The following is a 12,065-nucleotide window of genomic DNA, read 5'->3' on the forward strand; positions in this document are numbered from 1 at the left end:
AAGTTCTCCTTGTGAAGTTTTCTTCAGATGTTCTAGTCTCCTCCTACATCCTAAATTACCCTTTACTGCAGGTAAGTTACAAGAAGAAACAATTTAAATTAACGTGCATGTAAGAAGGAATATGTTGAAAAGCTACAAGGTAAATAGGATGAGGGGAAATGAGGCTGATGAGATTGTTCTGCTTAAACTGATGTGGATCCAGTGGGTTGAATGGCCTCCAATGTTGTAATCGGTAATTAAAACAAGTTTGGGAATAAAACTGATCCAATTTGTTCTTTCCACCTATTCAGGCTTTGTTTCCCTCCGCCCCCCACCTCGCTTTCTCCCCCTTACTACAGTCAGCCGGAATGAAGGGTCCCGACCTGAACTGTCGCTTATCCATGTTTTCCATAAATGCTGCCTCACCTGCTGAGTTACACCAGCACTTTGTGTCCTTTTGTGTATTAACCAGCATCTGCAGTTACTCGTGTCATCTAGAATTTTTTATTTATGAGTTCTCCTGTGATTGCAAATAACTTGTGCTACTTCCTTTTTTGAGTTAGAGTTAAACAGTAATATCTTGAGGTATGTTCTGAGCAAAGATACTAGAGGAACAAGATGGACCACACCGTTGAAATCGCCTATACTGAAGTGTAGTATGCAAAGGAGCGTATCGTCCACCATTTTAGTAGGCAAAACCTGCCATTCGCTCTGCCTCTCACAGTGTAATCGGTGTTTTGGGGGAACAGTATGTGTGATGATACCATTAAAATGCAGAATTTATCTCATCTATCAATTCACCGATTTTTGTTATTTTTCTTTTTAAATGTTTCTGCCTACTAAAATGGCGCCATGACATACTATAGTTTTTAGGGTCGAGTGGTCTATCTTGCTCCTCTAGTATCTTTGGTTCTGAGTTGGGTGTTTAATGCATTATTTTAAATGTTTTTAATTTGATAAACATCATCATTTGATTACTCCTGTTACTCAGTTTGTATCGGGACGCAAGATCGAATGAGGTCCATGACTTTTATTTTCTAGGTTTCAACCAAGAGTGGCCTGGATCCAAGTGGAGTCTGGCATGCCTGGGGATTAGCCTGCCTCAAAGTAGGGAACTTATCTGGAGCACGGGAGAAATTTAGTCGCTGCTTAAAACTACCTTTCGACCAAAATCAGCTAACTCTTGGCTCCTCACTCCTGCAAGAAATAGTGCAGCACCTGGAGACTTCTGTAAAACCATATTTTTCTACGGTAATGATTTTTAATTTTGCAGTACGATATATATATAAATGGTAACTCTGGTGGAACACGCTACGTCACGGCAGTGACTGATTTGGGTTTCACAAATGCTTGGGGAGGAGTGGGGAGAAATGGCGGGGAGGTCAGTGTCCATAATGGACTGGACAGTGTTCACAAATGCTCTGTTCAGATATTTGGTATGAAATTTAAGCAATTTCAGCAGTTTAAAATTATTTGAAAATTATAAATTCAAAAATACACCATATAGTTAATTTACTTCAGACCACAATTAAGTTATTAAAAAAAATATTAAAAACTGTTAGTTAACTTAAAGAGAACAACCACAAACCTCTTCAAAACTGATCAAAGACCCTATTTTAGTAAAAGGAGTCACATTATATATGTGTTATTTGTAGCATTAAGCTATGAGGTGATATGATTGAATTCCATCGCCTGAATCAGCTGTACGGATGGGCATTAGATGCATTGGCATTTACACATTTGTCTTAACTTCCTCTGACAGACATACACCCTCATCAGGAAAGTCCGAGTGAGCTTTTAATGCAGAGAAATACTCCGTGAATAAGGGACCTAGATATTCAAGTTAGAAATTTGCAAACTGAACATGAACTTTATCGACAGTCAGATTGTGACTTTCCTGAATGTTGGTGAAAAAACAATGATAGACAGCCATCGTGCCATTTGTTACTCTCAAAGTTCCCCATAGTTACCTAAAGTTATGATTTAAGGTTTTGTACAATCTCAATCCTTTTATTCTATGAACTGGTAGAATGGGCACAATTATTTTTACCCCAGATTAAAGTATAATCCTCGACATATTAAACATTACGTGGTTTTATTATAGTTTATCATAATTAAATATCAACAGGTCTTGGTTGCGGAGTATTTTAATATTTAAATAGCTGAATAACATCTCTAAGGAAATAGAGAACCATTTGGTTGGTTCATTAATGTAGTTTCATAACTTGATTCATCATTTTTAGTCAGAGCGGTAAATCTGTGGAATTAATTGATACAAAAAGCCGTGGGGGCCAAGTCAATGGATATTTTTAAGGCAGGGATAGATTCTTGATTAGTACGGATATCAGGGGTTATGTGGAGAAGGCAGGTGAATGGGGTTGAGAGGGAAAGGTAGATCAGCCATGACAGAATGGTGGAGTACACCTATTAGGTCAAATGGCCTAATTCTGCTCCTAACTGTTATGAATTTATTTTAATCTCTAAAAATAGTTTCAGTCACTGTTGGTATCTTTAAACATCAGATGGTTAGCAGACATTCAGTCTGGGAGCATGATCAGTTGTTGGAAGGCTATTTTCTCATGTATGTTGTTAACTTATTGTAAAAGATTGCAAGGTTTTATTTCCATCATCGATACTTGACATTTTGTGATGTGTTATGCTGTTTTCTCACAAAATGCTGGAGTAACTCAGCAGGTCAGGCAGCATCTCAGGAGAGAAGGAATGGGTGACGTTTTGGGTCGAGACCCTTCTTCAGACTGATGTCAGGGGAGCGGGACAAAGGAAGGATATAGGTGGAGACAGGAAGATAGCGGGAGATCTGGGAAGGAGGAGGGGAAGAGAGGGACAGAGGAACTATCTAAAGTTGGAGAAGTCGATGTTCATACCACTGGGCTGCAAGCTGCCCAGGCGAAATATGAGGTGCTGTTCCTCCAATTTCCAGTGGGCCTCACTATGGCACTGGAGGAGGCCCGAAACGTCACCCATTCCTTCTCTCCTGAGATGCTGCCTGACCTGCTGAGTTACTCCAGCATTTTGTGAATAAATACCTTTGATTTGTACCAGCATCTGCAGTTATTTTCTTATACTATCTGTTATGCTGTTTTGATCAACTTTCAGACAAGTTGCTCCGGCCTTTGTATCCTGTCTTCATGATTTTGTTTATTTTTGTTTCTCCATAAACTGCAGGATGATGATATCCTCGCCTCATTGAGAGACCTGGAGGCCATGCTGAAGGTCGATTGTGTAGGTTTAGAAATTAAAGGGGACGGAAAGGTCAAGCAACAAGTCTTTTACGAGGAATGCTTGTTCTACCTGCAAAGTTATGGCACCAACCTGGCCATTATTAGTTTTTATATGAGACACAACTGCACAAGAGAAGCACTGCAGCATCTGCTGATTAAAGTAAGGCACTGCTCTCGATATCTTTTACAACATGCCACTGATAAATTTATATTAAATCACTTTGGTGCAGAATGATCATGAGTGTGGTTGTAAGGTACAGTGATGTATCCTGACTATTAATGATGTGGATTCAGATGCAGGATACCTCCCTGCTTTTGCAATTGGAGAATGTGAGAATGCCCTTGAGGGAAATTAATGCAATTTGAAAAGAAATTCCAATAGTCGTGGAGTCATAGTCATAGAGTCTTACAATGTGGAAACATTCCCTTTTTGCCCACACCAGCCAACATGTCCCATCCACCTGCCTGCTTTTGGCCTATATCTCTCTAAACTGATCCTATCCATGTTTTGATAGTGTTAGTTAAAAAAATTATTCGGTGAATTCTTGCAGGTCAAAGTCTGAACTAGATTATTCCTGAATCTCCTAGCTACCGGCATTAATCAAGAACATATTGAATGTGGAAGGAGTAGTGAAGACACAAAGGTTAAAAGATTACGCTAATTAACTGAGCAGGGATAGGAGGATGTTCTTTTGCACTGAAGGTCGATACAAACATTACTTCCTGTTGTTTATCTTAAACAAAAATACTAATTTTCAAAACATGTAATGTGAAATTGCAGTGGTGCAGCTAGTAGAGCTGCTGCCTCAGAGTGCCAGATATTCTGGTTCGATCCTGACCTTGGATGATGTCTCTGAAGTTTCCATGTTCCCCCTCCGGGTGTTTCTTCCAGGTGCTCCAGTTTTCTCACACATCCCAAAGACGAGCGGGTTTGAAGGTTAATTGGCCTCTAAAAAATAAAATTGCCTCTAATGTAAATAAGAAAGTGGGATAACATATGACTAGAGTGAATGGGTAATCGTTGGTCGGCATTAACGCTGTGGGCTGAAGGGTCTCTATCCATGCTGTATTTCTAAACTAAAATACAATGTGTTTATATTTATGCAATTAAATCTAAAAAAGATTGGTAGGTAATTGTTTTTAGTTTTAGAGATACAGCGTGGAAACAGGCCCTTCGGCTCACCGGGTCCATGCCGACCAGCGATCCCCGCACATTAACACTATCCTACACCCATTAGGGATAATTTTTTACATTTACCAAGCCAATTAACCTATGTACCTGTACGTCTTTGGAGTGTGGGAGGAAACCGAAGATCTCGGGGAAAACCCACGCGGGTCACAGGGAGAACGTACAAACTCCGAGCAGACAGCACCCGTAGTCTGGATTGAACCCGGGTCTCCGGCGCTGCATTGGCTGTAAGGCAGCAACTCTACCGCTGCGCCACTGTGACCGTGTTTCAGGACTATGTTTTCATTTTCAATTGTTTAAAGGCCCTCTATTTTTTTTCAGGATTTTACAGATATAACTGTCTGTTTTAAAATTAGGTTTTGATCAATGCACAGATTTGCATTTTGAACAATGTATGCTTTCCAACTTTTAGGATTGTCCGGAAGAAGTATTCATCCGAGGGATTTTTATCCCAAGTTATGAAACTGGAAAACTACATGCTTTAGAAAATTTGATGGAAGAACTGGATCCAAGTCTGGAGAAATGGAGTCGCCATCTTATTGCATCCTGCAAACATCTGCAGATACAGGGTTTCTTCAACATTCTCTACGATCTGCAGTGCTTTATGAAGGTACAGTAATCGCAAATTTGATTTGTCTGAAGTCCATTAGAAAATTATTTACAACCATGTAAATCAATATTTGGCGATGTCATCATTTCAGGACCAAATGAGAGCAGCCATGACGTGCATCAGGTTTTTCAGTCACAAAGCAGAATCATATAGTGCATTGGGAGCTCAACAAGTCTGGCTGGTAGAAGCCAAAGGTCACCTGAAAACGTATTTACAAGAAGTTTCCAACCGCAGTTCATCCAGAAAAAAAGTTACCAGCTCTTTTCGCAAGAAAATGTCTGCAGCAGATGTCTCGAGGTAATTGGCTAAGATCTCTTGGACTAATAATTTATTAGTAAAAAGATTGCAAATATTTTCAAGACATACATAAAGGGAAACTGCTTGGGCATTGGTTATCCCAGGATCAAAATTAGGCTCAGATTTCACCTGTGGGTCCTCACCAATGGAATAGAAATTTGCCCCTTGCAAGAAAGCATTAAAAGTGAATTATCCATATTATAAATGTTACATTAATAATTTCCACCATGCTTGGAATTTTTCAAAATACTCATTGCTGCAGTTTAAATGTGCTAAATTGTAGCTGGCTTTAGCTAGGAAGAGGTAAACATTGCTGTAACTAATTCATGTATTTTCTTAATTCTCTTTGTAGTTTAATAAGTTGGACAAAATGGTGGTAGTGGATAGACATGAATTAGATCGTCATATTTTTCTGTACAGTTTATAAACTTCTGGCAGTAGACTTGTCATATGCACCATTAATTTTATTGGGAGGGTTGATGGGGAAGAAAGAGGTTCTGACTTTCCCGACTTGATAAATATTTGCAGATATTACCCTACCCGATGTAAAAGTTGGGGAAAAAAGGGGCAAAGCTTTGAATTATAATTATTATGTCAATATCTTATTCCCATCTAATTGGATGGGACTGCCTGCATCACACTAACAATAGCTGTTCAGGACAAACAGCAAGACTCGTATCTTGAGAACCACTTTATAAAAGAGTTTAATTACCTGCACCTAACATACGCCTGGTTGCCTATTTTTAAACGGGTCTTTGTAAAGTACAGTAATTCCATTTTTTGTGCCATCATAAAAGTCAATAGTTTCCTCTTTTTGATTGCACCATAATAAGATAGATTTATTATTGAAGTTTGAATCCAAGCACCTGGGCCAAGTTACATTAACAGAGGCAGACCAATGATAACTCCAAAGCTATCTCTTGCTTGTCATTCAGCCGATCATGTGCAAAATCTTTTTTTTGTATTTATTACCAGGTACATTAACACAATTGAACTGCAGATTGAAGTTACCAAGTTCTTGCATCGATGTGAGATCTCGGGTAGTTCAAGGATCAGTGGACCTCTTGCCAATCTCTTTGGAAATAACAAAATGAAGATGGAGGTTGCATGCAAGGTGTGTAGTCCTGGTGTGAGACTTTCAATGTTATTCACAGAAGCATTCAAGAAGACACCACTAAACAGGAACTATTTTTGTATGAAGTTGTCAATAATGTAATTGTTGCCCTTGTTCCAGGTTCTGCTTGGAGGCAAAAATATCGAAGAAGGCTTTGGAATTTCTTTCAGAGTAATTCAGGTAATGTAAAAGTTATTTTTCATAAGTTTATAGTTCCTCTGATCGCCTGAACTGTATAACTCTGTATGTTCTTGGTATTATTCTCTTCTGTGTCTTGCAATCAATAGTGCTGATGCTACAATGTCAGTAATTGATTCCATACCTGGACTGCAAGAAGAAGAAACCAAGTTAAAATTCTGTTTCTGAACCCCTTTATGTTGTCTCTGCTACAAAGCATTTATGCATGAGAGCAATATGGAGTTGTTGTTGCCATGACCTCAAAAGTCTAAATCGGTACATCATGATTCTATTATTAAAGCAATCGGGTCCTCCTGGAAGGCACGCACCTCAACAATCCAAACTTTGGAGGTTGGGAGGGGGGGGGGGGGGGGGAGTGGTTCATTCTGGTTGCAGATCATTGTGTGCAATTTTGGTCTCCAAATTTGAGGAAGGGCATTCTTACTATTCAGGGAGTGCAGCGTAGGTTCACAAGGTTAATTCCCAGAATGGCGGGACTGTCGTATGTTGAAAGACTGGAGCGACTGGGCTTGTATACTCTGGAATTTAGAAGGATGAGAAGGGATCTTATTGAAACATATAAGATTATTAAGGGATTGGACATGCTGGAGGCAGGAAACATGTTCCCGATGTTGGGGGAGTCCCGAACCAGAGGCCACAAGGGCCCCTTTAAGAATAAGGGGTAGGCCATTTAGAACGGAGATGAGGAAAAGCTTTTTCACTCAGAGAGTTGTGAAACTGGAACTCTCTGCTTCAGAAGGCAGTGGAGGCTAATTCCCTGGATGCTTTCAAGAGAGAGTTGGATAGAGCTCTTAATGATAAGAGCTAGGAATATGTCAAGGGATATGGGGAGAAGACAGGAACGGGATACTGATTGTGAATGATCAGCCATGATCTCGGTGAATGGCGGTGCTGGCTCGAAGGGCCGAATGGCCTACTCCTGCACCTATTGTCTATTGTCTATCATCAAATTACAAAAACATATGGATACATTTTTTAGAACAAAGCAAACAATTGGCAAATGAAGTTCAACACAGATGACTAAAATAAATGCAAAGTAAGAATAATAGGACAACTTATAACTTGCAATGGACAAGTCTAGGTTGTGTAGAAGGAAATTAAACCATGGATTATAAATACAACACAAATTGTACCACAGATTAACAGTCCACAAAAAAGCAAACCAAACATTAAACCTATTTCCAGGAGGATAAAATTGAACTTTGCCTACACAAGACTTGAAGCACTGCATACATTTCTATCTGTCACATTATAACAAAAGGTGTGGAATTAGTAGAGAGGGTGCAAAGAACACCTATGAAGATAACACTGTAATTGTGAGGGCATCCATAATGGGAAAAGCTGAACACTGGAGTCATTTTTGCAGAAGAAAAGGCTGAGACTTGTAACAGGTTTTTAAACTTGTAAAAGCTTCTGATAGAGTAGATGCAGAGCGAACGTTTCACTTGCAGGGAAGAGCATAAATAGAGGACAGCTGTATTAAGAGTCAGCAATTAATTATCATCAAAACATTTTATTTCAGCAACTTATTTCAAAAGAGCAGTGAAAATGTGGAACTCCTACTCCCTGAGGGAGTGGTTGAAGTGTTGATGCAGTTAAAAGAATCAACGTACAGGGGAGACGAGATTAGAGGGAAGATGGGAGGGAGGCAAGAGGGGAAGTTTGAACACTGATGCGGATTGGTTGACCAGATGTCTTAATGTGCCCTGAAAAATATGTACATTTTTGTAATCTAGCATGGGATTGTGTTTCGGGTAAATAGATCGAAAAGGAACCTTCTTAAATTTACTGACGCATGAAAAAGCAGGAAGACGTCTTTGGTTTGGTGGTGAACCAAGAGATACAAACATATTTGAAAATAGAAAAAGAAATTTCATTGAAAGGAACAAACATTAAATTCACAAAAAAGAATGGCATTTAAAACAAGGAAATATAACAGAAAATTAACAAAACAAAAAATAGGATAAAAAGCACATTTGTAGGGAAAGGATAGTCTAGTTAGAAGGGTCTCGACGCAAAATGTCACCCATTCCTTCTCTTCAGAGATGCTGCCTGACCCACTGAGTTATTCCAGCATTTTGTGATACCTAGTTAGCTTGGAAACTAGCCCTTCGGCCCAATTTGCCCACACCAGCCAACATGTCCCATCTACACTAGTCCCACCTGCCTCCGTGTGGCCCATATCCCTTGAAACCTATCCTATCCATGTTCCTGTCCAAATGTTTTTAAACTTTGCAATGGTACCTGCCTCAACTATCTCCTCCAGATATGAGACAATAATAAGGTACTGCCAACTGGGTGAAATGCAAGATAAATCAAGTTTAAATAAATTAGGATAAATCAAGATAAATGAACCTGGTGTTCAGAGATGATGGCTACTGAGATTGTATGACTCCCAAAAAGTAGGTGCAGTAAGGAATATTATTCAATGGAAGATGACACTAAAAAAAAATTAAGTGGCCTAATCACTAATGCACAACGTGGACATGACCAAATTCTGAGGGGAGGTGGGGAGGAAACGCTGTAAACTCTTGAGTAAAAAAACAGTAAAAAGGATAGAGGGTGGAAACAATGAACTGCAGATGTTGGTTTACACAAATGGTCACAGACCCAGTGAGTTACTCCAGCACTTTGTGTTATTTACAGTAGAAAAAGATGCAAGATGTAATAATTCTCATCCAGATACAGATACTGATAACTAAGATAGGGATAATTGTTAAAACCTTCAACACAGAAGGAAATTCGTATGTGCTGAAGGGAAAGTTAAATTGGGGCCAGTCCAGAAATATTCCCAAATGACAGGTCAATAATTTTATGAAATAGGCATCAGATAAATAAAATACTGCTAATACAATTTACATGGATTTTCAGGAAACAATTGAAAAGCTTGATAATGATTGGACTATAAAGATGTGGGGTGCACAGTTTTTTTTAAGGTATTGTGGAATCATGTATTACAGGGATTGTGCGGTAACGTGTGATTCCATAATGCTAATTGAACATATTGTGATTGATGAATAATTGCAATTTGATGGAAACACTATTCGCATTACAGGGGTTGGTTAAAATGCTATTTTCAATCAGGAATTATAGATGCATTTAAAAGTTACTCTAGAAACTGACCAGCAGAAAAAAAAATTGTGTTGGGGAAATAAGCTGTTTCCATGTAACATCCCCACAGAAATCAGGCAAATCACGTTCCACACTCTGTGTAAAGGAATTTATAGCAGTCTTACTCCTTGCTCTTGCGCTGACATTTTCAAATTGATGTCTCCTTGTCAGCTATTTCCTAATCTCATGTACAACCATTAAAGTTCTTCAATATCTCCTGCAAATCTTCTGCTGAAGATACAGTTCCAGTTGTCAAGTTTTATTCCAGCCGTATAACACAAAATATCATATATTTTGGTACTATTTGTATTCCTTAATGCCTATTTATTTTTATCTTCAGGACTTTCAGTTGGATGCACCTGCTGTCTATGATAAAGCTGCAAAACATCTTCTGCAGCAGCACAAGGTCTGCCAAATCAGACAATTGCTGAAATGTGTGAGTGAATCAGGAGTTGCTAGTGGCGACGACACTGATAACCTCCTCATCCGATTTATTGAAGGTGCTGATGAGCAGCTTTCACAGGTGAGAACAACGTAAATGTAATTACCAAAGGTCAGTTGGTCTTGAAAGCTGTTCAATCTCCTACTTCCACCTCGGAGGACAATATTTAAATACAACTCACTCATTCAGCTGTACTGAGCACATATTAGATGGAGGTCTCATCTAATATGTAATCAGTACAGCTAAATTTAAACATTTGAATATCTGCTGTAATATTACCGTGAATTGATTAAGCCATTTATCCTTTCTTTTCAGTCAAAAGAGCTAGAGAAACTGATTCTTGAAATGAAGAAAGATGATCATAAGGTAGGTAATTGTGGAAATGTTGAGACAATCTTTTCATATTTGGGAATTACACTGGGTTTGAAGTGATTAATTCCTGATTCAGCAGATTGTATACATTGGAAGATTGCAGGGTGAATACCTGCAAACCACTGTACCTGCTACTGTACCTGCATACCTGCTACTACAGTAGCTTCAGTCACATCAATATTCAAAAACTCTTAACAACCTTTAGATTAAGAAGAACTGTAATATAGGCAAGTCTTGGACAGCAGATGGCAATGTAAGATAAACCTGGTAAAGGTGTAATGTATCAAAATTTGAACTGTACATAAAATGCTCCAATTTCCAAGGAAGCAAGATCTGGGTATGATGTAGTACATTTTGGTCCTTTACCAAGATTCTCTACCTCTTCCCATCCTCCCTCCCCATCCATGCACATCCACCTTACTGCATACAACTGAGTATGGATTGACCATCTGTCCTTGTAACAGCACTGCAACAGTTCTAACCAAGGTCCTGACCTGAAAAATCACCTATACATGTTCTCCAGAAATGCTGCCTGACCCGCTGAGTTACTTCAACATTTTGTCTTTTACGGAAACTAGCATTTGCAGTTCCTTGTTTCTCATAAATTGCAATCTTCTTTTCTACAACTTTGTGCATTACCCCACTGTCCTCTCTGTCAACCATGCATGTTTTTAAGTCTGAAAATCAATCCTTAATCCTATTCAGTTAATTCACTGGCATGGAGTCAATGCTCACGTGAATGGTAACAACTCGCATTTATTTATTTTACCCTCACGATCACCAGTGTGATCTAACATTGTCTAACTTTGTCTAACATGAAACTTAAGAGCAATCTTCTCCACTTAATCAGAGGGATGATCAATGTTATTATAAGCATTTCAAAATTAAATGTTGCATTTTGTCTTTAAATTACTCCCTTTCTCCGTTACTTGCTCTAAAGCGGCATATCTCAGCTCTCCACGTCGCTCTCTGGCTTTTTGACCTGGTAAGCAGTCCATATAATTTGTTTAGCCATTGACATTCATGCCTTTTAGCAATCCAGGACCAATGATCTGGAATTCTTTCCCTTAAACCTTTTGCCCTATTCGGCATCTTTTGTTTAGAGATACAGCATGGAAACAGGCTATTCAGCCCACCGAGGCCACCCCAACCATCAATCACCCTTTCACACTAGTTTTATGTTATCCCACTTTCCCACTCCCAAAACACTAGGGCAATTTACAGAAGCCAGTTAACTTACAAACTAGCACGTCTTTGGGATGTGGTAGGAAATCCGAGCACTTGGAGGAAACCCATGTAGCACAGAGAGAATGTGCAAACTCCACACAGACAGTACCCAAGCTCAGGATCGATTCCGGGTCACTGTGAGGCAGCAACTCTACCAACTGCGCCATTGTGTATAGTGATGCACAAAATCTTGTGATTTTTTAAATTCTTATTCCACCTGCATGACCCTGATCTGCATGTTCCCAGGGGTATCTTGTAATTTAAAATTCTGATTGTACCTGCAG

The 12,065-nt window shown here is 39.1% G+C and overlaps 1 protein-coding gene across 3 annotated transcripts in view; it reads left to right on the plus strand.

The window, feature by feature from the left end:
* The window catches only part of zfyve26 (zinc finger, FYVE domain containing 26), an 80,338-nt gene that overhangs the window by 63,938 nt on the left and 4,335 nt on the right, over positions 1–12,065 (plus strand). For all 3 annotated transcript variants that reach the window (XM_078406341.1, XM_078406342.1, XM_078406343.1), the window contains exons 34-41: positions 1,021–1,230; positions 3,166–3,381; positions 4,823–5,020; positions 5,112–5,317; positions 6,293–6,431; positions 6,552–6,611; positions 10,081–10,263; positions 10,498–10,548. In XM_078406341.1, coding sequence (XP_078262467.1) covers positions 1,021–1,230; positions 3,166–3,381; positions 4,823–5,020; positions 5,112–5,317; positions 6,293–6,431; positions 6,552–6,611; positions 10,081–10,263; positions 10,498–10,548 — 1,263 coding nt within the window. The remainder of the gene's footprint in view (positions 1–1,020; positions 1,231–3,165; positions 3,382–4,822; positions 5,021–5,111; positions 5,318–6,292; positions 6,432–6,551; positions 6,612–10,080; positions 10,264–10,497; positions 10,549–12,065) is intronic.

The sequence above is a fragment of the Rhinoraja longicauda genome, chromosome 10 (genome assembly GCF_053455715.1).
Source record: "Rhinoraja longicauda isolate Sanriku21f chromosome 10, sRhiLon1.1, whole genome shotgun sequence".
Taxonomy (NCBI): Eukaryota; Metazoa; Chordata; class Chondrichthyes; order Rajiformes; family Arhynchobatidae; genus Rhinoraja; species Rhinoraja longicauda.